The sequence below is a fragment of the Ascidiella aspersa genome, chromosome 6 (genome assembly GCF_963924565.1).
Source record: "Ascidiella aspersa chromosome 6, kaAscAspe10.2, whole genome shotgun sequence".
In the NCBI taxonomy this organism is placed as follows: Eukaryota; Metazoa; Chordata; class Ascidiacea; order Phlebobranchia; family Ascidiidae; genus Ascidiella; species Ascidiella aspersa.
In genome coordinates, this window is record NC_139452.1 from 12,825,659 (window position 1) to 12,853,240 (window position 27,582).

Here is a 27,582-nt window from a genome sequence, read left to right on the forward strand (position 1 = left end):
CTTTCTTAAAATTATGTAAATAGCGGTCAATGGCTAAAAGGTTGTGTACCCCTGAACTTGAGGTATCTAAACTTTTCAACGCTAAATCTGATTTCGAAATAATAACCCCAAAAATACCTTTTGAAGGATCCGATTTTATCTATTTTGTTTATTTGATTATAGTGGGCTAATGAGATGATTAGGCATTGGTATCGGAATAAAATGTTAAGTTTAGGACCTGAAAAAAAAACTATTTCTCTTATACGGACAACATTTTTGTCCAATTTAGCTAAAATCGGAGTGTAATTTTGTCCGATATAATTTATTAGGACAACATTTGAATCGGACAAATTAACTGTAAAAAGACTTTCCGATTTAACCAAAATCAGAACGAAATGTTGCCTGATTCAGGTTAAACATAATATAATTTTTCCCCTTAAATTAAAATGGGAAAGTTCATTTGTACCGTCAAATGTAATCGGAAAGAATTACATCGGGCGTATCAAAATTAGTCAATTTCCTGTTATGACAAACCATTTTCGTTAAAGTTATATCGGAATGTAATACTTTTATCAGAAAGTAATTTGGTCCGATTTAGGTTACCCTTATGTTGGAAATACTATCGTTTGATTAAGGCGGGTGGATAACTATCGTTTAATTAAGACATGTGGATAATCGGTAGGCAAAGCAGTAGGATAGTGATATTTTTTTATTTTAAGGAAAATCGACGTTAAACGATTTTGTTTTTAAGATTAAATAGCTTAATTTGTTTAACAACTTATCCTAGCATAATGATTTAGCAAAAAATGGCTTATTTCATTGAAGACAAACTTAAAGATACAAAACTTTGAGAAAACTGTAAGAAACTGCAGTTTTACAATGCCCACAAATACGTGGTAGAACCACTGTATTGCGACGGTTACAGTTGATGTCCTTGGTCAAAATCTTGCAATGAAATTTATATGTTTTACTGCAAGTGCACCCGTCCTATTTGATACTATTAAAACAACGTGTTATTTTGTGTGTATATATTTTTTTTGAGCAATTCAAAAAATTGCTTGGGGACCGTTGCGTAATTTTTTTTTTAAGTTTGAGAACCACTGGGCTAACCAGTGACCGTATAACGCACGCAATGTTGGTGCCACTAAATCCTTTAAATCATTTATTAAAAACAGAGTAACGCTATATTTGCACATTGACAATTTAGTGGGAATAGATTTAGTATGTATAGATTAAAACGAAGTTGTGGCGTCATCGCTCAGTGATATGACGTCAGGTTCTACGCGATGGTTCCACCAGGTGACAGCGTCGTGAGTGGTCAGAAAAATGACGTCACTGGTAAACTTTTCAATAAAACCACTGGCTGAAAGTAGCTTAAGTACGCAATCTGTAAGCATAAAACAGGCGATTTACCTTATTTTACGAAGCTAAACAATTCATCGATTAACTATTATACCGAAGCGAAAAATAATCTTCTCAAACTGGTAAATCAGTGGTTTCGAAACTGGGGTTTTCAAGGGCTTTCGTAACGGGTCGCTATGTACAATATGTTTTATAAAAAATATAAAAAAAAAACATCACAATAAAACTACAAAATTAGCTGTAAAAGGAGCCTAAACAACCGCCAGTCATTGTGTTTATGACGTCATAATCATATTTGTTTTTTAATAAGCGTGCGTAGCTCAATCCTTTGTTACGTCATAAACGCACAATATATTTATTCTTGAGGACAGGGGTTACCTGTGGTACGCGTATCACTAGTGGTTAGCGAAGGTTTTTCAGGTGGTACGCGAGAAGCTTCGGTTTTTTTCACAAAACCTGGATTTACAACTTTATATTTTTTATCTGGTTTTGTTTACCGAAAAATTTCTAAAAAAAGCCCATCGTTATTGTTACGTAACTATTCCTGTTCTTTCAAAACAATGCGATCTTCAATATACATTATACAGGTCATGTCAATTGTCAAGAAGGAGCACAGTTAGTTTGTAAAGCGTAAAACCCTATGGGACAGTGGGCGGTAATTATGTCAAATGATTGCACTTGGTAGATATAATCTACTGTTTTATAGTTTAAGTTACGAATAGCATTGAATAATGCTGGTTGTAAGCTAAAAATAGATAAAAGTATGATTCAATCAAATTAGTTTTCTGCAAGAAGTGGTACGCGTGGCAGTACAGAGCGTCCAAGTGGTATGAGATCTTAAAAAGGTTTGGGAATTCCTGCTTTAGAAATAAAAAGTCGTTTTGAGACACCTCCACTTTAGTTAATGGTGTATGGCTGTATTTTATTAACGTAATTCCGGATCTTTTTGAAACAATTCGTCTAGAAAGGTAAACAATTGTCAAATTGTATATGATTGTAATCTAGTCTAGATTATGATAAAAAGAAAATAAAGGCTATTTCTTACCCGACACATTAGCGAGCAGAACGCTGATTCCAATCTCGTTGTAATCCTCAGTTATCTAACAACGATATATAAAGCTACAATATGTAACCTAATAAAGAGTAAGCCCATATATTTCAACAATGTTCATTCAATGATAACTGGAAAACAAGTGTTTTTGTGTACACGAATTTAATCAAAAACCCAGGCACAGACGTTTTGATGACAGTTCTTAGATTTTTGATTAAAAACTTTGCCATTAAACGTTAAGCATTTAGAGAACCAAGCAAAACCACAAGGGTTGTAAAAAAGATCAAAAACTTTGAAATGAATCTCATACGAATTAAGAATCTTAGCAGAACTGACGATGCGTAACCATATGGTATTCTGCTCTTGTTGAATAAAGTTGTTTTGGATCTTTTTTACAACCTTTGTGGTTTTGCTTGGATTTACGATATGCAGAAAAATCAACAACTAGAAATGTCGCAACAGGCTTAGATCCCAATATAAACAATAAAAATAAAAATAATATTATTATTTCATCAACTGAAGCATCTAAAGCAGTGGTTCTCAAACTTTTTTAAAAAAATACGCAACGGTCCCCCAGCAAGTTTTTTTAATTGTTCACGGTCCCTTAAAAATATACCCAATAGACACAAAACAACCCATTGTTTTAATTGTATCAATGGGACGGGTGCACTCGCTTCTTTGCTATATGCTCGGTTAATAACGGTTATGTTAACCTCTAACGAATCACTTTATTTGAGTGAAGCAATCACGAACAGTTTTAAAACTGTGGCCCTACAGCCCGCAGTGGCAGCGCAGCAAGCTGTAAAAACGTAATTCTCATTAACACAACGCAACACTATGACGTTACAATGGACAAATCAACTTAAAGCGTGCAATAACGTGAATGAACAACTAACGATAATAATCAGCTTGGTTTCGTAAAGTAAGTTGCCTGAAAATTTTATTGCACAAAAAATTTTCTTCTTCAGGAGCGTCGTGTTGTTTTTTCGTTAGGTGCTTCGCGGTCCCAGAAAATTGTCTCGCGGACCCCAGTTTGAGAACCACTGATCTAAAGCGTGTCTCCAAAAATAAACTAATGTTGGATCCCTTTGTGATTTTTTACGACTATAAACGTGTAGAAAAGCCGAGTTTTTTAATAGGTACACCCTAAATTCCCGATTGGGCGACTGTGAAAACCTGGGGGGAACTAAATGCTACAGTATACCTTTGAAAACAGTTTTGGTAAGCCTTATTCTTGGGTCGCCTAGATATTTTAAGTAACACTTAAAAGAGTAGGCCTACTATATTTCTACTGTTTGACTTTTCGCGTAGTAAATTATATATGGATAATAATATTAAAAAAACATGGAGACAACGCACACGAAATAGATATATACGCGTAAAATGCAGGGTATTAACCGTTTTTAGTTTCTTCACTCCAACCGAGTCCACGAAAGCTATTGCAGTGCAATCCAGAACTAAGCATTTTATCGCAGAAGTGTCGTCGTTTACGCAGTTCTGCATTCCGCTAACTGAACACGGTGATTGGTGGCCTTTACAAGAAAAACAAACAAACTAAAATCCCAACCGATCTTGTTGGTTCTTAATTCATAACGATGAATCTTTTGGTAGACTAGTAGGCAAGTAAATCTATATGTAAAAAATCCCTAACATCAAACTAATCGGTTGTAAAAAAATTATTTTGAAATGACTTAATTAAGTCCCATTCAAGTCATTTGAAAAATAAATTAAATCCAAGTCAAGTCTTTCGCAAAAATAACAAATCAAGTCCCAGTCCAATTTATCGGTTGCCCAAGCCAAGTCCCAGTCAAGTCATTATGAGAGCAGGTCAATTTCAAGTCATGTCGTTGACATAAAGTAAACTGTTAAACTATTAAAACTCGTCCGATTATGTAACAGGACTCAAAACCAAAACGTACACATTGTGCACACAATGTTCACTTGCGACATGTGCACGGTTCGGTATTAATTCATTTTGTTAGGGTGAAAACTAACGATTTAAAGACGTCATCAGATTTTCGGCTACAAAGATCGGTCTTGTATTGCTTTATGATACACTAGGTGAAACAAAAAGTCCATTTTAGAACAACGATCAAACCAATTAATGATGTCATTAAAGTGTCATCAACAAAAATTTTAAATATGACCTCACTTATTTGCAATTTAGAGATGGCACTTGGCCCTGGCCTATATGGAAACCAAAAACCACAAACCAAAACATTAATTTGTTACCTTGATGATACAAGGCATGGCGTCTCTATTACGTGTCATGTTTTAAGTATTTAAATTAAAGTGAAATAACCATTAAAAGTTGACAATACAGGATAAAATGTCATATTAGCCAATGAATATATTGGCGCCTCGGGTGAAATTAAATTAATTATTAATTTTAACAGAAATTCAAGAATACAGGATATTACAAACCTTCGTCGGGTATATCAATTGCCGGGTTGTTGTATGAAGTAACATGTTTCTTGTTGGCTGCATGACGATCCTTCATTACCACATTCTGCATAACATTTTCGAATTAGTTGCATACACATAAATGAATATGGACTACTTCACTTATATACGCTACAACTGGGTTTTGTGACCGCTAAGAAAATTTTAAGAATACGGAAATGTTTTATCCATAATAACTGCTAATTCATTAGTGTAGGTTGAGAAGTACGCCACATTTTAATGGACATTGAGGAAATTCGTTTTGGTTTCTAAAAACACTTATATAAAGTATAAACTCTTGTCTGACCCGTTTATCCTCTTTTTTTTCCCTAATGTGTTTCTCCTTTGTCGGATCTACTGAAGTAATCCGGATTACTGCGTTTTCAAAGCGGTCTGAATTGATGTAAAGCAGAGGACCCCCAAAGCTCAAAATGGCTAAATCCGATGAGGTGTCGGTAATCTAAAAATATCCACAAACGAGTAAAAAGATACCTATAGTTAGAAATATCCAAAATTAGCGTTTCGGAGAGGCATACCCTACTGCAGGGGTCGGCAACCTGGCACGCGTGCCAAAAGTGGCATGCGAGATGATTTTTCAGGGCACGCCAAATGATTGAACGCGCACGTTATATCACCTAAAGAATGTGCAACCATTACACCACTACTACATCAATTAACATTATTATTTTATCAATAACACTAGCGCTAACTAAATGGTTGCACATATTTCCAATTCGTGTCACAAATCATTGTATTAACTGTTGTATTTAGCATTATTTGTTGTGGACGTTAAACTTGTTGATTACGACTAACCGTTCGTATTAGGTCACAATGCCCCAAAATTGGCGTGATGTTTATAGCTTTGAAGAAAGGAATTTTACGTTTAAAGTAAGCACGTGTGTTTATTTGCGACTGAGAGACCAAGCGAAAAGCGGAACTTATAGTTAACTCTTCTAGGAATCATCTGAAAAGCGTTGAAGTATATTTCAAAATAGCAGGCACAGTATTGTGTTCAGTTCCCTTTTTTAGCAGGGTTAGGGTATCTTTACAGAAATTAACTAATGAAAGTGGGTTTAATGGCGTCGCCCAAGATACGTAAATTAGATGTCAGATCACAGCAGGGCTGCGGACTCGGGACTCGATTAAGAGTATAGATAAAACTGCCCAAAGCGCATGCTCAGCACCAAATTAAGAAATTGATAACTGTAATTGTTGAGGTGGATTAGCATATGGTGGCATATTTTCCATGACCTCTATGAGTTGATTGCTATATCCATCTAATTTACGTATATCGATGAAATACGATTGTACACTCAGTACAGTCTGAGCCGGTTCCGAGACCCGTTGAAATTGCACATTTGGCGGGAGTCGGGGTTGTTTTTAACCGACTCCACAGGTTGCCAGTGCAAAACCAAACATAGAAAAATGTTTGGCACGCGAGTTGTTGATATATTAACATTATTCATAAACTGGCACACTGCATACGAAAGGTTATCGACCCCTGCCCTACTGAAAAATGACACTGAAAATGCCCAAATGTCCTTATTGCAGTGGATGGTATACTTGCGCTTGGTAGAAGTAAAAGTAGTGAAGTTAAAAACAGAGAATGTTTAACACAGTTTTTTAGGTTTACGGGTATGGCTGGGTTCAAGGAAGTAATTACTAGGGCGATTATTTTTTGACTTGTTAAAAAAAGTCAAAATTTCGTCAAAATTTACATGTTAGGTGTGTCGAAATGGTCAAAATTATTTCAAGTCAAAAACGATTAAAAATGCTCATAAATTGTTTACAAAATTTAAATATAAAGCAAAAAAATATATTCAGCTTATTATAATTGCCGTTTTAAATTTTACCCCAAAAAATAGTTTGAGTGAAATCCATCGACATTTTAACTGTAGCCTATTTTTATTAGAGCAATACGGTATCAGGAGCTTGTAATTAACTTCTTTTTTCGCTAGTGTTTTGCTATTATCCCATTTCCTATTTCGATAACTAGGTCTTTGTTAATTTCTGCAATTATTCTACGTTCTAGTTTCACTCATTACACAACATTTATCTGAAGTACCCAGAATCTTGTTTTTCGTTGGCATTTTTATAGTTGTTTGTCTATTTTAAAGGACAAAAATATCAACTAAGCATTTTTTAATTTGAATAAACCACAAGAAAAAACTCATTTGGGTTCGACCTGCAGTCAGTAAAACATCAAAAACGAGTGGTTTACGACGCCAAGACACTAATGCAGTACTTCAAAGAACAATATGTTGTTTAAATCAATATAATTTTATCAGGTCAAAATTTTTTTGTCAAAAAATTATATTTTTAGGTCAAAATTGTCAAAATGTCATTTTTTAGGTCAAAAAATAATCGCCCTAGTAATTACTTATTTCATTTTTGTATTACTACCCACTAATGTATTTTTGCATAACTTGATGTTATCAAGCAATATTGCTTTTAGATGCAGCAGATCCGGTAAATTTGAATCAACGTTAAGTTTGCTTTATACGCAATATTACACTTAACATGAGTTTTGTTGTGAATGTCAGGTTTAATTATCGCGTGTTTTAGGCAAAATTTTATTGTGACGTCGCAATGTATTTATAACGTAAAATTCAAGTACTGTAAAACAACGCTTGTCAACTTGTGAAGCTTAGGTGGGCTGTGAACATTTTAGCGAGGTTTTAAGGGCAAGTAATGTTACAAACCTGTTCGATCATTCAATCATTTATTTTATTTTCCATGATATAAAAATTTCCAGTGTCGGATAACTTTAAATAGTGACTTGACTTAAATGCACTTCGTCACTTTTTTCAAATCATTTGACTCAAGTCTTTTTAACACATGACTACACTTGAATTAACTCTTTTAGACCAGTGACTTGGGTTGAAATTAAGGGTTTTCATCAAGCATATTTCATTATAAAGTTGGGGTATTTAACTTAAGTTCTGCACAACGTTTAATTTTTATGACTGGGACTTGACTTGTTTTTTATTCAAAATGGCTTCTTTTAACGTTTAAACTTTAATAAGTTACACCAATTAGCGTAAAAGCGTGGTGCTCAAAAAAAGGGAATTTTAACTTAGCGTTTTTCAGCGGAAGAACGCTGGGTAATGCAATGTTTCAAATACTGAAACGAATGGTTTAAAATGCGATAATTTAGGGATTAGTTCAAGGTTAATAATTTTGATGCTTTTATATTTTGTAGGCCTATTTGTAACTTTGATAAATTATTTTTTCAGGGTAATTTTCGTGAAACATGATGCGCTCTTTATAAAGTTTTATTAACCTACATCTGAGTAAACAAAAGAACTAAACGAATAAAAAAGAAACAAATGTTAACAATTTTGGAATTGTAACATAATAGGTCAAAAATATCTTAGAAGTCTTTTTGAAAAGGTCTTCCTTTTCATGAAAGTCAATTGAGATCCATTAGGTACACTGGCAGTTACAAAGCTTACTATTCTTAAATTACATTTTCAAATTAGAGGATTAAAACTTTTATTATAGTGTACAAAATAGCTTACACTATAGGCTAAGCCAGCGTGAAAAGTCAAAGCCTATACCTGCTGACGATCCCGATATATTTCTGTTCCATCAACCTGACTGATGATGTCGGCTCGGACAAACTGATTCCGAAAAACGACGCAAAGCATTGAGAATGTCACTCCTGCAACGAGGCCATAGACCTCAAAGATTAAGACTTGGAATTTACCATGGCACAACTCTCGAGTTGGCTGTCATACAGCTTCAAGCAATAAGTCGGAGCTATGTGATTTTACCAGTTTTGATGACAAACATATTAAAGGAAAAAACGGATACTGAGCGTAAATTTAGGGTTCGACAAGAGCTTGCAGAATAACTTAGGTATCGACAGGGTAGCAAAGGTTAAGAACCGCACTGATATACAGTTCCAGCTCCGACAACCCCATATTTGGTGAGACGGTAAACTATTCAAATATTTTCTAGTCACGGAACACTTGCTTCAGATAGAGTTAAAAATAAACTGTCTTTAATTGATGAACAAGCCGGTAAACAAGTCATTTAAGTCCATTTAAGTCTTTTAAAACAGTTCCTTAAGTTTCGTTGTTTAAACGTATACGAGTTAATCACAAATTTGCTAATAGCCCAAAATGCAACTCCAATTTACCGAATATCACATCTGTCATATAGTCTATTACAAATTTTGATGGGATACCAACAAGGGTTGCTGGTTGGCCTACCATTAAACCAGCGGGACAACCCTAAACAAATATTTAAACGAGAAATTTCTTACAACATCGAGAAACACGGTGGCGAAGAAAGACACCATCCAGACAGCCCCGTCTAGTTTGCTTAACTTCCAGTAAGGTTTGAAGTCTCTTGCCTTTCTTAGCATTCCTTTTATTGCAACGGCGATAACCGAAGCTAGACATGCCTAACGAATGAATAGAAACATATTGTTACAAAAATATTAGTGAATTACTATAACAATTTTGTTTTATCCTTAATCTAAGTGATTCGCATCCACATGTGGCCCGCTAAATCCTCAGAAGTGGCAAGCGGAACACTTTCTTTTTTCGTGCAATTTTTTTTTCTTTGTTATTGTGGACATTGGATCAAAAGCTGGAGATTGTACATCTTATTCTTTGACTATTGATAAATTGACAACAAATACTAGTAAAATACATTTTTGTGGGTGCATATTGATATTACTGAAAAAAACTAGCTGTCATGGTGCCGTTAAAAGGCATCGTTGTTATCGACTGTCAACTACTAACTGAATTAATTTTGAATAATTTTACTGGCGAAACAACGGACGAAGCGCCATTATGTGCGCGTTATCCACTACTATGAACGTCATAGACAATTTCAAGATGTTCTTTTAAATATTTAGTAGAAATGTATGAACTGGAAACAAAGCACGACTTTTGTAATTGAATTAAATCTCCATGTTACTAAATTATGGCCTTCCAAGATTCAAAAAACAATATTTGGCCTTGTTACATCGCAAATCTACATTTTTGTAAACTGTTCCCCTTTCCGTGTAATTTAAATGGTTAAAAACACCGCCTCATGCGGTCACGATGTCGCCTCGTTTTTTTGTTGGAAACGTAGCCGTTTTGTTTGCTGAGTTTTTAAGCTGCTAATGTTTATTGTTAATGCCTTTGCAGAAGTAATTTAAAACCTAAATTTGACTTAACTGTATGAAGTTACATTTTCTATGTATTTGAACGCAAGCTGATATTTTGGTAAGTGTTGTGTTGACTGTTGTAAGTGTACATGTAAACATAACTCAGTGTGAAGTAATTGTAAGAATTGTCATTATTGTTCATTGTTACGGCAATTGTTTTCATTGTGCCAACAATAACTAACCTAAATATCATGTTATTATTACAGTTTGGCTTCGTACCGACACATATTTAATTGAAGACCCAGGCACAAACGTTTCGGTGAGATTTGTGCTATTTGTTGTTTTGTGTTGAATTATGTATATATAATTTGCCTATTCGTTGATTTTAGAAAACCGCTCACTCGCCTACATAATTGCTAGTCCTGCCATTTCAAGCCTTTAAAGCGTGTCAATAATGAAGTTTTGGTTAGATGCTTTTGTGGAGTCTTTGGGGGAGAGAACTGTGTAGGAGGGCGCGTTTTTGAATCGTCAAACCTGTACCCGTTTGGGCGTCTGCGTAGGCCTGGACGCAGAAGTAGACGCTACAGGCATTTTACTTAAAACGTTTGGACGCCTATGATCTATCTATGAGGTTAATTGAAGACAATGCATAATTACGTGCCATAGGGCAGTTCGAAGCGTCTACCAATAATTAAAGTGACATTTCTAATCAGAACATCCACACAAAGAACTGCCTCATAGTTTACTTATCATCTTAGTTTTAATATAAATACAAAATAATTACCCGCGGAATTGAACGAAAGAGAGGTCCAATCCATAGCATTACAAGCAGGATTATGCTGGCCGATATCAAACTGACAACCTGCGTCTTGCCCCCACTGTCAACCTGGAAGGTAAGTAAGTAACGAAATTGATTTGTCATAAGTATCGTCCTTGCAAGTTAATTTATTTGCCTTATTAACTTAAGTGTAATTGAAATCAGTGATTCTTAACCGTTTTAGCCAGTTGACCTTTCTTTTTAGAAAATATCAGATGGACGTGGACCACTTGGCTATGCTGACTCCTCATAAACGCCAATAGCTATCGTCGAAATTGTATTGCACTTAGCTCAGTAAACTCAAGGGCGTGTTTAGTTTTCTTCAATACAAAAATACTTAATAAATTAATTAGGCAAGTTAATTTGCTGTAAAACTTTTTTTCTCAATCGGCAATAATTTGTCTTCAAAAACAATTGCAGTTCTTGCATAATTTACTGTAGTAAAGGCAGAGGTGGTATTCAACCTGTCCACGGCTAACTTCCTTTAAAACAGATTAACTATCTTAACATAATCATTTGACGTAAGGTTACTAGTTTAGTTTCAAAGGGTCTAATCTGCATGCAGTAAGCCTAATAAAATTATTAATAAAATATTTATACTTGTATTACCCATGCAAAAAATGAATGAAAGACACACACCATGCAAAAAAGTAATGACCTATAAAGTGGGTTTGTTAGCAACACGGTCGGATCAACGGGGGGCACCAGGCCATCGACCACACTTAAGATCCAGGTTTTGCCAAATTTAGCTAAGTAAACACATTTTTTTACGAACTACTTTCTGTCATTAGTATGTTCTTTATCCGTTTTATAGGAGTATTTAGCTGTGTTACAGCGAGAAACGTTATTTAATTTGTATGTTGATGACGTATCAATGTTACCGTTTTCCCTTCCAGTTTCTCAAATGTTGCTAGCAAAAAGCACATGGCGCAAGTTTTAACGTTCAGTTGCTAACTATAAGTTGGGTAATTCTGTACTAGTTAGTTCAATTGAATAGTCGTATTAAGCTTATAATTTGTAAGAAGTATAGCCTAATATTACGTTTATTGTTTGTTTAGTATTTAATTATAAACTTTAACTTTGAACTGAATATTATAGCTGTGCAGTGTGCATGTTTTTATCCAAGTTAATCCTGGATCCCTAACAAGTTGGTACGTACAGACGTACATGATTTATGGTGGCTATGTTCCCTTTGCAGTAATGGTTGCAGCCACGACCGTTACAAGCTGATTTAACACTTATTGTTTGATGACGTGATTCGTTAAGACATTTTTGAAAATTTTCACCACCCTTTCTTGAGGCAAGTCAAACCATTTAAAAACAGTAAACTAAGCGCACCTTAAGTAAGTCTTGAGTTAAGTCGTTGTAACAATACTGATCAACTACAATTTACCTGTACACAACCAGGGCTGGGGAGCCACCGTAAAATAGCATTAGCTCCGGCTCCAGCTCCGGAGCCATCAGGCAATTATTAAATGGCTCCGGCTCCAGCTCCGGAGTAGTAAAACTCATATCCTTTGGCTCCGGCTCCAGCTCCGGAGCCATCAAACACACACCCAATGACTCCGGCTCCAGCTCCGGTGCCACCAGTCACTTATTCAATGGAAAGTTTTAAAAATTGCTTTTGTCTCACTAACGTTGGAGATGGAACAAAATATAATTTCTTAGCTTTAACACCACAAATTGAAAAATGGCTCCAGCTACACAACAATAATAAAAAGGGCTCCAGCTCCGGCTCCAGCTCCACAAAAATAATAAAAATGGCTCCGGCTCCGGCTCCAGCTCCACAAAAATAATAACAATGGCTCCGGCTCCGGCTCCGGCTCCAGAGAAAATGCTTAGCTCCGGGCTCCAGCTCCGGCTCCGGCTCCCCAGCCCTGTACACAACTTCGTGACATGGATAAAAAGGCGGGAAGGCAATAAAAGAAAGAACCCACCAGATTACTACAACCGTACGCGACAAGTTCCTGCAAAAGAGAATACACACAAAAACATGACAGCTATTAAATCGACAAAATGAGTCAATCGCGCTTAGAGCTCTAGAATGTAATGCTATAGTAGTGTGAGACTGGGAGAGAATGTTTTATTTTAAATTCATATACTTTTGACATTTAACATTTCCCAAATTTGAAATTAGTATCAACAAGGTATGGGTGTGGCAAACTGGGTGAGATCAAGTATTTATGTTCAGTAGGTCATGAAGTTTGAGATAACGTCACACATTTACGTCATAACTTTCGTCATAGTTTGAAAAAAACATGGCTGACAAACTATACATATTTTACACTAAACATCACCTGATTAGGATTAATTTTGTATCCGAATTTGTTGCCGAAAATCTTTGCGATGGAAACCGCCACCGAATAGCCGACGATAGCGATTGGAATTGCGTAACTGATGACGTCAGGAACTCGCGATATCGTCTTCATAGACGGAACAGGAAACCTGGAAGAACATTTAACATTTACCGAAATCTTATTAATAAATTAAAAAGTTAAGGATACGTTAAGGACGTGAAAACACCTGGTTGGCTCTTTTGCGCATTAATATAGTTTTAACAAGACACCGAAATGATTTCCACCTTTTAGTTTGTAAGTTAAAAGCGTTCAGGTTGTAATGATGAATAACAAAATTGAAACGGCGAACAATATAAAAAGAACCATAGGCCACAGTTTCCTCCGATAATTGTAAAGACCATATTTACAAGGCGGCCTAGCAATGTGGATGAATCACTCTTTTGATAACTAGCTTAAAAAACGCTTGTTTGCGCACAATGTCCACATTCAAAGTAGGCCTATACAGCATTCATTATAAGTGTTACGTGTTTATCAACACTTAAACACCCAAATTAATTGATTGCCATAAGCCAAATCTTAGAGTTCATTAAGTTATCGTACGAATTTTTAAATAGGGCTTTAGATTACGCGTTTCAGCTTTCGTTTGCCAAATATGTTCTTCAGTTACATAATATCATATTTGATGATGCAAAGTTTTCCGTATTGTTGTGTGTAAAATTCCTGAGTTTTCCTGCTTCAGTTCGCCTCGTTTCAAACTTGACATGTAACCTTTAATTTCGTAATCTATAACTGTCAGTCTTGCGGGCGGTTTTCTCACGTTCTGCAAAACAAGCCACTTGTTTCGCTGGCGTCTGACTCCCGCTGCAAATTGGCCTTAGAATGGCCGCTGTAATGCCTAGCCATGTTTTCAGAGTGCCGGCCAGTCATATTGGCCAAATATGACGCAACATTCGTGTTCTTTTTCTTCCTACGTATTGGCTATATACATGTCGTTTCTTAGCGGCTTTGGGCTTTTCTCTAGAGAAGTCTTTTGCGAAGTTTTAGCCGACAGTCGCTGCAATAGGCGGTGGCTGTCTGTCTCACATTAACGTGAAAATAACGTTCACTAATGCTATTTGATAACGTTTTAATTCGTTGTAACAATATACTTTTGATTGGAATTTTAGTTGTGGTTATGACAGGTAGCATATCTGACCAGAAACCTTTGCAAACAACAAGAACTCGCGCGGTTGCGACCCGCCGGGCAACTGTATGGGGTCAGGGGCCAGGCCCCAGTGCACAGGTCGCGGTGGGGGCGTAACAAAAGCCCAAGCAATACCTTATTTCTTTTTTTCCTCGTCAGCCTTGTTAGGCTAGTTTATATTTTAAAGGTGCCCAATTAAACCTGGAATAATTTAGCTACTAGACCAGGGGTGAGAAATTATTTTTAGCCGGGGCCGCATAAGAAACTTAAAATGTTGTGGATGTCGGGTCGAAAATGGGATTTGAAATACACGCAATAATTTAAGTTGAATTTAAAGAAGGCCACAAGACGTCGTGCGAAGCGCGAAAAAAATTGGACTATGTATGTTTTAAAATGCAAACTTTAATTGACAATTATGGGGGGACGTGAAGCATTAAGAACAGACAAAAATAGTACATTGGTTGATATACTGGCGTTTATCAAGTTGTGGGGCGCCAAAAGTTAAGATTAAAATACGAAAGAATTTTATACAAAAAACATGTGCTTTTTACTTTTTACAGCTACCGATGTGTTACTTGCGGTACAACGGGCATATTGCAAATACGATATAAATCGGGAGAAACACACAACATGCCTTTAACTAAATTAGGTTAATTAAATGTGAATCGGTATATTTCAGAGTTTAGATAACGGTCGGTATTTCGCATATATCAGCATAAAAGGTTACTTCTGTAGTTCACACATACTTACTTTTGTAGTTCACACATAGGTAGCCTACTACTTAATGCAATTCCAAATAACGTTTAAATTATGTGTGGAAGTTGTATCGTGGAAACCAATGCTTCTAAACCTTTCATGGTTGGTAGCTTATATAACAGCAATCAAAAAATACAGCAAAACATATAAATTCAATAATAAACTTTCTGGGTCACTCCCTGTTCATGCACACGTAGTATCCCTATTTTTCACTTTCTCTTGGAAAAAATTAGAAACAATTGTTTCTCAATGGATTGGTATTAGTTCGGGTCTACATATCAACCATAAAAAAGTTCCAGCTTATCCGGCCTGGGGAAAGTCCCCATTTTGGATGTTCAAAATGGCCGCCATAAAATACAGGTTTTTGCTCATATATCAGCTTCTACATCATCTATGAAAGAGATTATGGTGTTATAGTATATGTTTTAAGGGTTAAGGAACCGAAATAGAGCATTTAAGAAGTACACTCAGTGGTCGCCATTGTGTTTTTCACGTTTTTGAACATTTCTGCTATTTATTTTGAGGGGTGTAAGAATTACAAATACATCATTTCTAAAAAAATATTTCCACAAACGGCCATCCAGTCACTGGATTAATATTATACAGCATCGACAATTTAGAGTAATTTTTAAATTTCAACTAACACCAAAGGGCACTCACTAATAAACAAAGCCTTAAAGCCAGTTAATTTTACAATTATATTAAGTCCGATCAACCGAACCGTCCTCATCACTCTCGTAGGTCTCTTTACTGTTGGAAAAGTTACCACTGCTATAGCCACATACAGTAACGCATAATATAAAGTACTTTCTGCAATTAAATTTGTTATGGCTCCATTGGTTTCCTGCTTTGCATTTACAGCATATTGTTTTTAATAGGGCTACCATATTTTCAGCACCCAAAAAGAGGACATTTTGCTACGAAGAGAGTTATAAGTGAGGATTTAAAATCCTACGTTTTAAAGTGAATAGTCACACACGCTTTATTAATTTGCCTTTTTACATGTGAGGTTCGGTTGCAATTTTTCTGGCGCAATGTTTGCAACAACAATGAAGAAGGTAGAACTTATAAGGCAATTTCAGCATGTTTCGTGGCTACAGTATTTTTTTGGAAATAAATACCAAGTCTCGCCTCAAAGTCTTGTTGAAAGTATAAGCAACTAACTTGATACATTTTGGGCATTTTTGAGCGTCCTCGGAGGACCATTTACTTTTCTTGAGAAAAGAGGGCAAATCCAGATAATTAAAGAAAGGCAACTGCCAGTTGCCGTCAGACTCGGAGGATTTCATCTCCTGAAGAACTTTTTAGGTTGTATTGGACTTATAATGGCGGGTTAAGGTTTGGAAGATGTGGCCTACTTGGCCTTTTATATGGCCCGCATACTGTCACTCATATGTCAAAGGCAGCTGCATATTCAAAATCTCTCCGAGTCCATTTTTTTATCAAATGCAGCTGTTAATCGTACAATGACGACACGAAACGAAAATGTTTAGTCTTATTATATCGATATAGTAAATAGAACAATCGAGAAAATCAAGCAAGTATCAAGAACATCAAAGCTCTGGGCTTTATATATCATGATACGTTATCACTTGTTAGGCAATACCTAGCCGCAAGACGATTGAGACCACCTTCAGACAGTAGCATCTATGCGACGATTTGTTACTGCGATTGACAAGGAATTCCTCTAGTTGTTCCACGATACATGAAGTAAAAACCAACCACCGTCTATAAAAGGGGTCGGCAACCTACGGCCCGCGGGCCGGAACGGCCCGCCAATGTAATTCATCCGGCCCGCCGCCTCTTTGACATATGCACGAGTCCATTTAAAATACTTTTTGACTATTTTAACTACGTAAGTCCGAAAAACCTTCGCGCTTCGCGTGAATAAACCTTCTACATCCATTTTGTTAACGTTTTGATGCTGTCTTTTGAAGTTTTGAACTAGATCAGCGCTTCTTTACCGTTGCGCCATTTTTTGTGCGGCCCGCAGAGACCTTTCTGGGGTTGGTTTTGGCCCGCGACTAGAAAAAGGTTGCCGACCCCTGGTCTATAACGTGAACATTTGACCAAATTTACATATTTCTGGTTTTCTCATTAACTTGTCCATCCTAATCAAAGCTAATGGAACAGGTGTCATCTCATATTTAAATGCTCTTTCGATGTCCCTATCTCTTTCAGCAAGAACAATAAGTCGGTTAAAGAGAACTGTTTTTTTTTCAACGTAAACCTTTTTAGGTCCAACTTTTATATGTTTTTCAAGAGAATTTTGTGGTTTACTTTCATAGAAGTTTTAATAGGTTCGAGGTGAGTAGCATGGTCCAAAATTTCTTGGATGATTATGCCATGCCTGTTCACAATTAACAGAATTTGTGTCGGTTGAAGTCAGTCCTGTTAAAAGTGAAGCTATTACAAGAGGATCGCTTACTGGTATAAAAGAATTGTGATACGTAAACCATTCAACCACGTAGTGAAACATTCATGGTCTTTCTGTAGACGTATTTTTGCCAAATCTTTGTAACTTTGATTGTATCTTTTAAAATCGACCCTTTCATATTTAAAGCATAATAAAGGTCAAGCGAAACAACACGTGCATAAAAATACATACTTGTACTGATAATAGTAAATTGAAAACAAATTTGGCCTAAATAGCTAGTTTTAAATACAAATATTGCAAACACTGACGATCTTAAATCTAAATAAATAAATAAAAATTGAATTCCTCCTGGCGTGGAATTCTCGCACCCCCACCGTCTATAGTCTTCACGACTAACTAAGGTTTAAAATGCTCTATTTGGTTCCTTAACCCTCAAACCATTTACTTTAACACCATAATCTCTTTCATAAATGATGTAGAAGCTGAGATATGAGCAAAAACCTGTATTTTATGGCGGCCATTTTGAAAATCCAAAATGGGGACTTTCCCTAGGCCGGATGAGCTGGAACTTTTTTTGGTTGATATGTAGACCCCAAAAGATACAAATCCGTTGAGAAACACTTGTTTCTAATTTTTTCCAAGATTGGTCCTTTTTTGCTCGAAAAAAATAAGCATACTAACGTGTGTAATTCGGCAATCTACAACAATTGAAGTAAAATAATATGAAAATAACGCAATAAATGCGAACTTTTATTTTATAGGCTTGTTCTATTGGACCAGGTTAAACTTTCCAGTGGGAGGACCTCTGCTCATGCAAACATGTCTAATTCGTCGACTTACCCGCTCGGAACGTCTCCAACGATCGTCACATGGAAAAGCCCGGCCAGATTGACGCCGTACGAGATTCCCGTGCCTACGATTACCTTTTTGTAAGACAAACATAAAATTATTACATGTGTAGATTGTGAATGTAATAGATTTCAAAAGGTGCTGAGGCGTATTGTAATACCTCTATCGACAGTTCCGAAGGCAGCAAACATACTGTACCACATAAGGCAAACGGAAAAAACTCATTAAAACGCCATATACATTTTGAGAGAATAGCCTTTAAAAAGGTGTTGTATCTAAAGTTGTATAGAAAACTTTGGTAAAGGGGAGAAGTAGGCATAGTTAAGGGCGGAAACAAGATAGGGCGCGATAGAATCCTAGCATTCGTTAAAAATTTCGATGCTAAGACCAAAGGGACCAGGGGTTTTACAGTGGAAAATCCCCATGTACACTATATACCGTGATTGGTGAAGGGTGGTATAGCTCTTTCCTTTATTAAGGTATAAAAATAATACGGGTCAAAGCCCTGTTGTAGAATCTTTAGCCATTAACATTTTATTTGAAGTTTGTTTTTCTAATACGAATGTTAGCAAATTATTCTTTTAGAAGCCGTTGGTAATATAAAGTTGGTCGAAGCGTGATTGTGTATTGTGAAAACGTCTCGTACAAATGTTGGGGTTTCTGGTGTCTGTTAGATGAGTAGGAGTGTAATGAGGGTCTTATTTTGGTTTCGGTTTGTTTTGCAAGATGTCTATCAATTAAAATTAGAGGTTGAATCACCCGGTTGAAATCTCCTGCCAGGATAATTGGGTGTTGGAAGGAGAGGTGTGGGTATAGTTTATCAAAAAAGCTCGTTCGCTTGTCTGTTGTTATTACCTAATGGTGCGTAAATGTTGGTGAGGTAAAAACTATTGATTGTTAGGAATGGTACGCGATGCCGTTTTGCCGGCGAAGTTCAAGATGATATTTTTAGAGGTAAATCTGGGGAAATTGTCTTCACATCCAGGCGCGAGGAATCACGAGGGGAATAGTTATAACGGGTGGGACGAGGGTCTACTCGTGGGCCCAGGTTGCCACGTCTTGCGAGAAAGACTGAGTTTTGTAGAGAAAAATGTCAGATTCCTATGTTTTTCAATGTAGGCCTATTATAAGAATGACTAAACGTCTGCGATGCTGCATGCCTGCAACAACCCGCCAACAAATTGATTTGATTAAAAAAGGGATACTTTACAAAAAAAACAATAAGCGACTATTTCTAAGTTAATGTAGCATGTCTTTGTGTCAAACACTATAAATCCCCCGTGTCGCTTCCTTAAATAGAAAGACACTCACCACGATAATCTCTCCCGGAATCGGTATGCCGAGAGGAAGCTTCTTCTTGTACCTCTCGTTAATCTCCTTGACGACCAGGAGGAAGATGACGCAGATGACGGAGATCACCACAGTTGCGGCGGTCCGCGTCCTCCCCACAGCATCAAGCGACTTTAGAGCAAGTACTATAGCTTGAAGCACCTGTCCGAAAGGACAAAGACCTCATTGTTTCAAGGGAAACGTTTCTGAGGCGCGTAATCATTGCAACTTAAACAGGTTGTACAACGACTTTTAAGCTATTTTGAAAACAACTCGAAACATACCGTACATAAAATTACGTGAAGTGATTTTAAAGCAATAACACGTTATTCTCGTCGCTGTCACAAAATAAATTTCTATACAAGATTTTACACTTGGTTTCGTGTAAATTTTCGTCAAAGACCAGTTCACATTTTGTTAAAACTTTATTCGGTTTTCCAGAAGCAGTTTGTCTACAGAGGATTAAAGGTTTTACGTAAGATACGAAAGAAAAAAAAAACACTACTTGGTCATTAGATAGTCAGGTAAGTTGCACGTTTAAACACTCGCTTACACAAATCTTGCAAACGATTACGAAAAAATACCTGTCACAATGCAGTAGTTATATACGTACCCAAATAAGGTTGAAAGGACCAGAATAACTTCTAATTTTGACGCCGAGCAGACCCTGCAGCTGGGAAACGAAGACGTGCACAGCAGCGCCGCAAGTAAAACCGCTCACCATCGGGTCGGAGAGGTACATCACCACCGAACCCAGGTTTACAAAGCTCAGGGCCAACTTCAAAACGGAAAGCAAAAATTATAAGCCGACTATCACTCGTTTGTGCAATCAGTGTAAAAAAATATGTTGGGTTAATAACACGTGTTCTCTGCCAGAAACGCAAGTTGAAACGTGGTCCCAGGTTTAAAAATGGTGACCTGTTGATTCAATCAGGTTCACTTAGGGCGAATTTCGGGATAAAGGTTCAATAGCGTTATCTCAGGTTCACTTAGGTTTAATAATTTTACCCCACGTATACTCAAGTTAAATAATGTGACCTCACTGTAAAAAGGCAATTTTCTATGTGTAATAGTGAACTGATAGAGGGATACCTTTAATTAAAATTTATTTGATAAAGATAATTATTATGGTCCTACTCTATAACAGGATCCGGCAAAAGGCAAAAAAATGCACTCATAGACTCCCAAACTACATTTTTTGGTTTTATAGACAAATTAAAATATCTTATAGCCCAAATGTCGAAACGAAACATTTCTGGATTTACATATATTTTACATAGCCAACTGTAAACTAAAAAATAAAATCATCCAAATAATATTGAAGCACTTTAAAACTGAGTGTTAAGCTAAACTCCAGATTTCAGAGAAAACATTTCTGACATTTTCAACTCTATCTATAGGCTATACATATTTAGTTTAATGTGATTTCAGTGTCATCCAGGGAGTCGAACCGTTTGACTTTTCCGGTTCAGGTTCGGTTCGGGCTCAAGGATTTTTTAGGAATCCGGTTCAGATCCGGTTTTGGTTTTGAGCAATTTAAAAGTTCCGGTTCAGCTCCGGTTCGACCGTCGTTATTAGAAAACCGGTTCATAAAGTTCCGGTTCGGATACAGTATAAGTCGCGTTAAATTGAAAAACGTGGGTCAATAAATGTAGAGAATAATATTTGAATTGGGCATTTAATCCAGGTTATGTGACGTATTAAAAAACAGCTACTCTTTATTGAAATGTCTAAGAAATAAAAAATCCACGTTTTATTTAATTAATTTTCATATTTTTTCATAAAATTTTGACCATGGAATAACTTGGCTCTCCACACGTTGCGACTTGTGAAGTCATGCTGGAGTGAATCGCTTTTGTTTACAGGTTCGCGGGTTCGGTTAAGGTTCAAGTTCTTTCAAATTATTCGGTTCAGTTCCGGTTCGGCTTTTCAAAATCGTACAAAAAACGGTTCAGGTTCGGTTAAGGTTCAGAAAAAAATTACCCAAAACCGGTTCATAAGGTTCCGGTTCGGTTCCGGTTCGACTCCCTGGTGTCATAACAGATATTTTGATTCCAAAAATTGTTTTTTAAATTAGCCATTCTTTTATGAGTATGACGTATTTATTTTACTAAATATTTTCTCTATCTCAGGTAACATTTGTATAAATCATTACTAGAGGGCGTTCGCTTAGGAAAGTGCTAAATATTGGACTTCGATTTCCTTTACATTGCTTAGCCCCCGTCGGCAACACCAGCTATTAAGTCCCAAATGCAGTCGCTTCTTGCTATATATGTTCACGCCGATGATGTCGAAATACATATATTGCACAACGTTATGAGATAAATTCGTTACAGCGCAGTAATGCCAGGTTTTTGCAAATGTTAGATCAATCTTGCGATTTGACAATACGCACATTAAATTATCGATGTAGTGAACGGAGTCAGAGACTACGGTGATCAGTGTTCTCCAGTCAAAAATATTTAAACCTGAGGTCACATTATTAAAATTGGGTATTTTCGCTATTCAACATCTGAAGGGTATACAAGTTTAACACGTATCAAAAAGCTCTTACTGGTAAGGTTTTCCTTTAGATATATCTGTTTAAAGGTGTAGCAGTAGTGTCAAAATCCAACGATGTAATTATAGGCTACCTGTAATTATAGGCTACCCTGTGGTCATGGGCGCCCGCAGGGGGGCAAGGAGGGGCACTTGCCCCCCCCCTGGAATTTTAAAATGTGATTATTAGCATTATTTGTAAGTGTAATATGTATTACTTATGAAGGTTAAAAATAATATACACTATCCATTGCCCCCAGTGGCGTATCCAGTGGGGGCGGGAGTTCTTACCAGGGCTGGGGAGCCACCGTAAAATGGCATTAGCTCCGGAGCCATCAGGCAATTATTAAATGGTTCCGGCTCCAGCTCCGGAGTCGTAAAACTCATATCCTTTGGCTCCGGCTCCAGCTCCGGAGCCATCAAACACACACCCAATGACTCCGGCTCCAGCTCCGGTGCCACCAGTCACTTATTCAATGGCAAGTTTTAAAAATTGCTATTGGCTACTAACGTCGGAGATGGAACAAAATATAATTTCTTAGCTTTAGCAGCACAAATTGAAAAATGGCTCCAGCTCCACAAAAATAATAAAAAGGGTTCCGGCTCCGGCTCCAGCTCCACAAAAATAATAAAAAGAGCTTCGGCTCCGGCTCCACAAAAATAATAACAATGGCTCCGGCTCTGGCTCCAGAGAAAATGCTTAGCTCCGGCTTCCCAGCCCTGGTTCTTATCACCCCTTTTGTAAGTGATATTATCGTTTGTGGTTCGTTTTTGTCATCGTTTAGGTTCTGTTCGAAGCGGCGTGCTATTAAGTAATTGGGTCACGCGTCTTAATCTAATTCGAAGCCAAAATCCAGCGCAAAACGCAGTTTTTCGTCTTTAGTTTGGTCGACCGTAAACGCTGGATAGTTTTTCTCTTTCGTTATTTGTTTAGGTCAGTGGTTCTCAACCTTTTTTCTTTCGTGGCCCATTTACCTTGCAAAAAAATGCTGTGGCCCAATAGAATTTTTATGAAAGAAAAAACTTTAAAATAGGTTTAGAACAAAACACTGCAACATATTTCAAAACAGATTATTTAATCAACCGTGCATTAGTGAGATACTTGCGGCTGAACAATAAACGTTTTAAAGTATAATTTTTTAAGTAATAATAGTTAACGCAAAATTATGCTCTTTATGCATACTCTAAGACCACGTGCTAAGTGTGCAATGGACATGACTTATTTGCCCTCAACCACAGCTTGTAATTTAGCTGATTTGGCACACAGCTCGGCGCAGATGTTGCGCCAATCGTGGCATAATAACACGCGGTAAAAACGATTTTTGTTTAGTATTGCACGTGGTGAAAGGCTTGTTTGTAATTTAGCGCTAGTTCCGTTCATGGAACTTGAAAACTGCGCTGCTGATGGTCGAATTATGTATGATTCTACCACAATTAAACACACATATCTTAAGGTCTTGGTTTGTTTTTTTGCCTAAAGTTAACGATTGTACACCGTGATTTGGCAGCTGGCGCCTGACAGGATTGTCGACGACGCACGTACTCGCTTTTGCTGGACGTATTTGGTGTTTCTGGGTTTTTTCTATCACGTCTTGCAATTACCACTGTTTTAATGAGGCATTATTCATTAACATCAAGCGAAAAATAGGGGAATTCCCTAAGTTGAAAATTCAGGAACACTTTTTTTATTACGCCCCTGTTTGCCCCCCCCTGGAAAATTTTCTGCGGGCGCCCCTGCCTGTGGTAATCATCTGCTGGCTTAAATTATTATAAATAATGGGATTTATTAAAACAAGTTTAATGGTTATTGTAAGTCAATTATTACGCCGTTGATGAATATAGTCCGACAAAACATTCCGACCAATTTGACGACATATACTTACGAGAAACACCCCGGCGACAAATGTAGTGCTGGCCCCGAACAAGATCCTTTCATCGTAGAGTTGTTGCAGAGCTTCTTCCTCGCTTAACGAGCTATTACCGACGAAAGGTGAATCGGGCAGGGCAGACGACACTGCAGTGCCCAACATGAGACTTGGTATGGCAAACGGGCCTGGTAAACGTAAAATGGAATTCATTTCGATGGTTGACAACGCACTAAAGTCGGGATCCTTGGTTGAACACAAATTGTTCGTGCGAATATTTACATCTCTATAAATTGTCCCCTTTCTCTTATTATTTATTGATTATAACTTCGACGAAAACGTTCGTTAAGCTATAGTGTGTAAATCTTTTAAATCTAGCGAACAGGTAGCGGGACAGTGGCTTCCAATAAATTAATGAATGTGTTTTGTTAACTTAAAACTGGTAAATTAATCTGGGCTAAACTATTCTGTGATGAGGACACAATTAGGTGCGCAGTCAAGCAAGAACTTGACTGGCAACTGAAGACTTTGTTTAATTTTTTTGTTTGTTTCAGGTAAGCTATTAGGTATTTTTTACATCGAGTTTGAACCCTGAATACCGCTTTTCAAAACAGTTTAATTCTCGGTACACGATAAGGTTGTCACGTAGTTAAAATATATCTGTTCAAAAGGGTAGTTTCAAAATTAAAAAAATAATGATGAACATGTCTTACTGGTTGAAGTATGGCGAGATGTTCCCATCATAGTATAAATTATCACGGGGAAAAACGCACTGTAAAGGCCATAAATAGGGTGCTGTTCAGCGAGAAGTCCGTTAGACATTGCTGCAAAATGTGTGGTTGCACGTTAAATGAGTAGCATGACACATGTCCAACAAAATTATGTAGACAAAATCACAAAAAAGTACCACAAATTACATGGTACAAATAACATGTTCTGGCCACCTTTCTGACAAGCATACCAAATATAAATCTTACTTTTATGTTCTTAATCACAGCAATCACAGTTTTTATCTCTCCAGAACTAAAGAAGGCGCATGTTCAGGATTTTTGTTTGGGGAGCATGAAAACAAATCAGCGATGATGTCACAAAAGTTACGCTATATCCTAACGTCATACTTAAGTAACCTTAAGGAACCACTTAGATGGTTTATTTAGCTTCCAGGTTGAAGAGATGTTACATTTTATACAAAACCTACATTACAAAGATGTTGTCTATTCGCTTAAAGCAGGGGTTCTTAAACTTTTTTTACCGCGGACCCCTAAAATTTTTTTTGGCTACGCGTGGACCACATTAGGCAATTTATTTTTTTAAATGACGTCATGAATTTACGTCACAATACAAATAGACTTCATAAGTCTGCTGATTTCGGTCCAAAAATGTGACAGTGAAATGGAGTCTTAATGCATTCAGTGCAATACCGTTTTATTTTTAATTAAACTGTTGCGTTTGATAAATTGATAACTTCTTAAATATACACTAATATTTCAAATAGGCTTTCATGGACCCCCTAAAGCTAAGTGACGGACCCCTAAGGTGTCCGTGGACCCCAGTTTAAGAACCCCTGGCTTCAAGTAAGAAAAACACCTCTATATTGTTTAAGTTGCCAAAACTACCACTTCAAAAGGGGTTCTATGAGACGTACGACGCTTTGGGCCCAAACCATTGATCGAAATGTGCTGTGGAATATCAGAAATGTAATGCAGAAGCGGAGAGCAAAATTATTTGCGGTTACGTTTATTATAGTTAAAATAGGCAAAATAGAGTTTACAGGATAGCATGATCATGTGTCCTCATTGGTCCGCTCCTGGCCTATAACACTGGTGTCAGTCTTTATTTATCCCGATCCCTCTTTGGAATGGCCCTGTGCCTTGTGACCCTCCTTTGATTCCAACAAGTTTCACACTAAATAGCAATTCTGTGTTTCCCAATTGCACTTCACCAAGATTATTAAAAAGCCTCTTATAGAAACAAGATTTGTTGAACAAAGCTTAATTTCCTAAAGAACTTAACCAGCGACGTATTTGAGAACTATGTTAGATGAGTATATTATCTTTATTGCATGGGGTAATTATTTTAAGCTACATCAAGGTGTAAACAAATAAATAACAATGAAGGTACGTTATACCTTGAGGAATAAGCATGACCGCAACAGTAATGCCACTGATGATGTCAGAGACGAGCCATTTTTTGACATCGTACATTGGAAGCCAAGATAGTATGGGAAATATATCAAGAAAGAAGAATGCAATTGAACGGCGGGGGTTTTCAGTTTTTCTACGCACAAACGATTTAATCCGGTCTCTTGCGATTTTAAAACTGATGCCACTCTTCTCTTTTCCCTTTAAATGGTATACGTTGGTGAATTCTTCTTGAGTGTAGCATGGTCGTTGGATGGTAATTAAAATTGGTCGATTATCTCGCAAGCTGTTTTCGGTCATATTAAAACCCTTTCCGACCTATGGTAAACACAAACAATGATGTTTCTTCAGTAAAATAAAACGCATATGTATGAATTTGCAGCAGTTCACAACAATGCAGGTGTGTAGTTAAAACGTGTGGTGGCCAAACGGTAATATTTGATTAACTCGCAAGCTGTTTTCAATCATGGAGACTTGTCGACCTGATGTTACTCCGAATCAAGAATTTTAATTTAACCACAAATCAAACATTGTTATAAATTAGAGTCAAAGTAGACGAATTTTGAAGCATAATGGTTGGTCACTTTAGTTAGATGTAGTAGTAATATCAAAGTCTATATCCAAAACAGATAAAATTTGTTGAAATTGAATGAAAAGATATTTAAAACGTTTAAATTGATACCTACTCTCATATGACATTTGAAATTTCTTATTAAGACTGTGTTTGTGTTTGGACACAGAAATGCTCAAAATTTTTTGTCTAATATGACTTCACCAATATCAGGTAATAAATGATCTGTAACAGTAGGTCTACTGCGACGTTGTGGTTTAATCTTGAAAGGGTACATGGTTGGTTTCTTACAAATACGCTTCCGTTTACCTACGTATTTTCGTCTCGCAACCTTAATAACATAAACAACCAACTCTTCAACAACTATATAAATATGGATTAGACAAAAAAGGACGAAAATCACTTCAATAGCTTACTTCAACATTTGACTTCTGATTATTAAGTTTTACCTTATCTCCAAGCTGCGCTTAGCCAATATTTATGATAAAGTCTTGGTTTAGTAACATACTGTATAAGTGTATATGCACTATGTAGTCGCCATTATATGCACTATGTAGTCGCAATTATATATTTTTTGTGTTAAAGTTAAACCCGTTAAATTTTTTTGGAAGTAAAAAAAAATAGTAAGAAAAAAATTGATTCCACTGCTTTAAATTTCCCTTTCCACTTACAAGTGCTTTAAACTGGCACTATAATTAAAACAGACTCCAGCTTTAAGACCGAGATAAGACCAACATCAACGTCAGAATAAAATTTGTTCGGAATAAGACCAAAATAGGACTAACACCTAATAGCCGTAGTACCGTGTAAATCGAAATGGTCCTAAATCCGTCGGAATAAGACCTAAAAAAATCAGGCCTAAACAACACTTTAAATAACCTCAAACCCCACCCTAAATATAATTACAGCCCGAAGCCA

General features: G+C 36.7%; 1 protein-coding gene across 1 annotated transcript; it reads right to left on the reverse strand.

Annotated features, from left to right (window-relative positions):
* Window positions 1-4,808: 4,808 nt before the first annotated feature.
* On the reverse strand, window positions 4,809-26,393 carry LOC146139943 (prestin-like). The gene is made up of 13 exons (XM_083392564.1): window positions 26,081-26,393; window positions 24,666-24,776; window positions 23,971-24,140; window positions 20,163-20,327; window positions 19,532-19,711; window positions 18,212-18,294; window positions 13,056-13,203; window positions 12,627-12,725; window positions 10,726-10,827; window positions 9,105-9,245; window positions 8,395-8,517; window positions 5,142-5,294; window positions 4,809-4,901 (listed from the first exon to the last, which is right to left on the reverse strand). The coding sequence occupies exons 1-13, from the start codon at window positions 26,391-26,393 to the stop codon at window positions 4,809-4,811; spliced, it is 1,881 nt and encodes a 626-aa protein (XP_083248690.1).
* Between the last annotated feature and the right edge of the window lie 1,189 nt (window positions 26,394-27,582).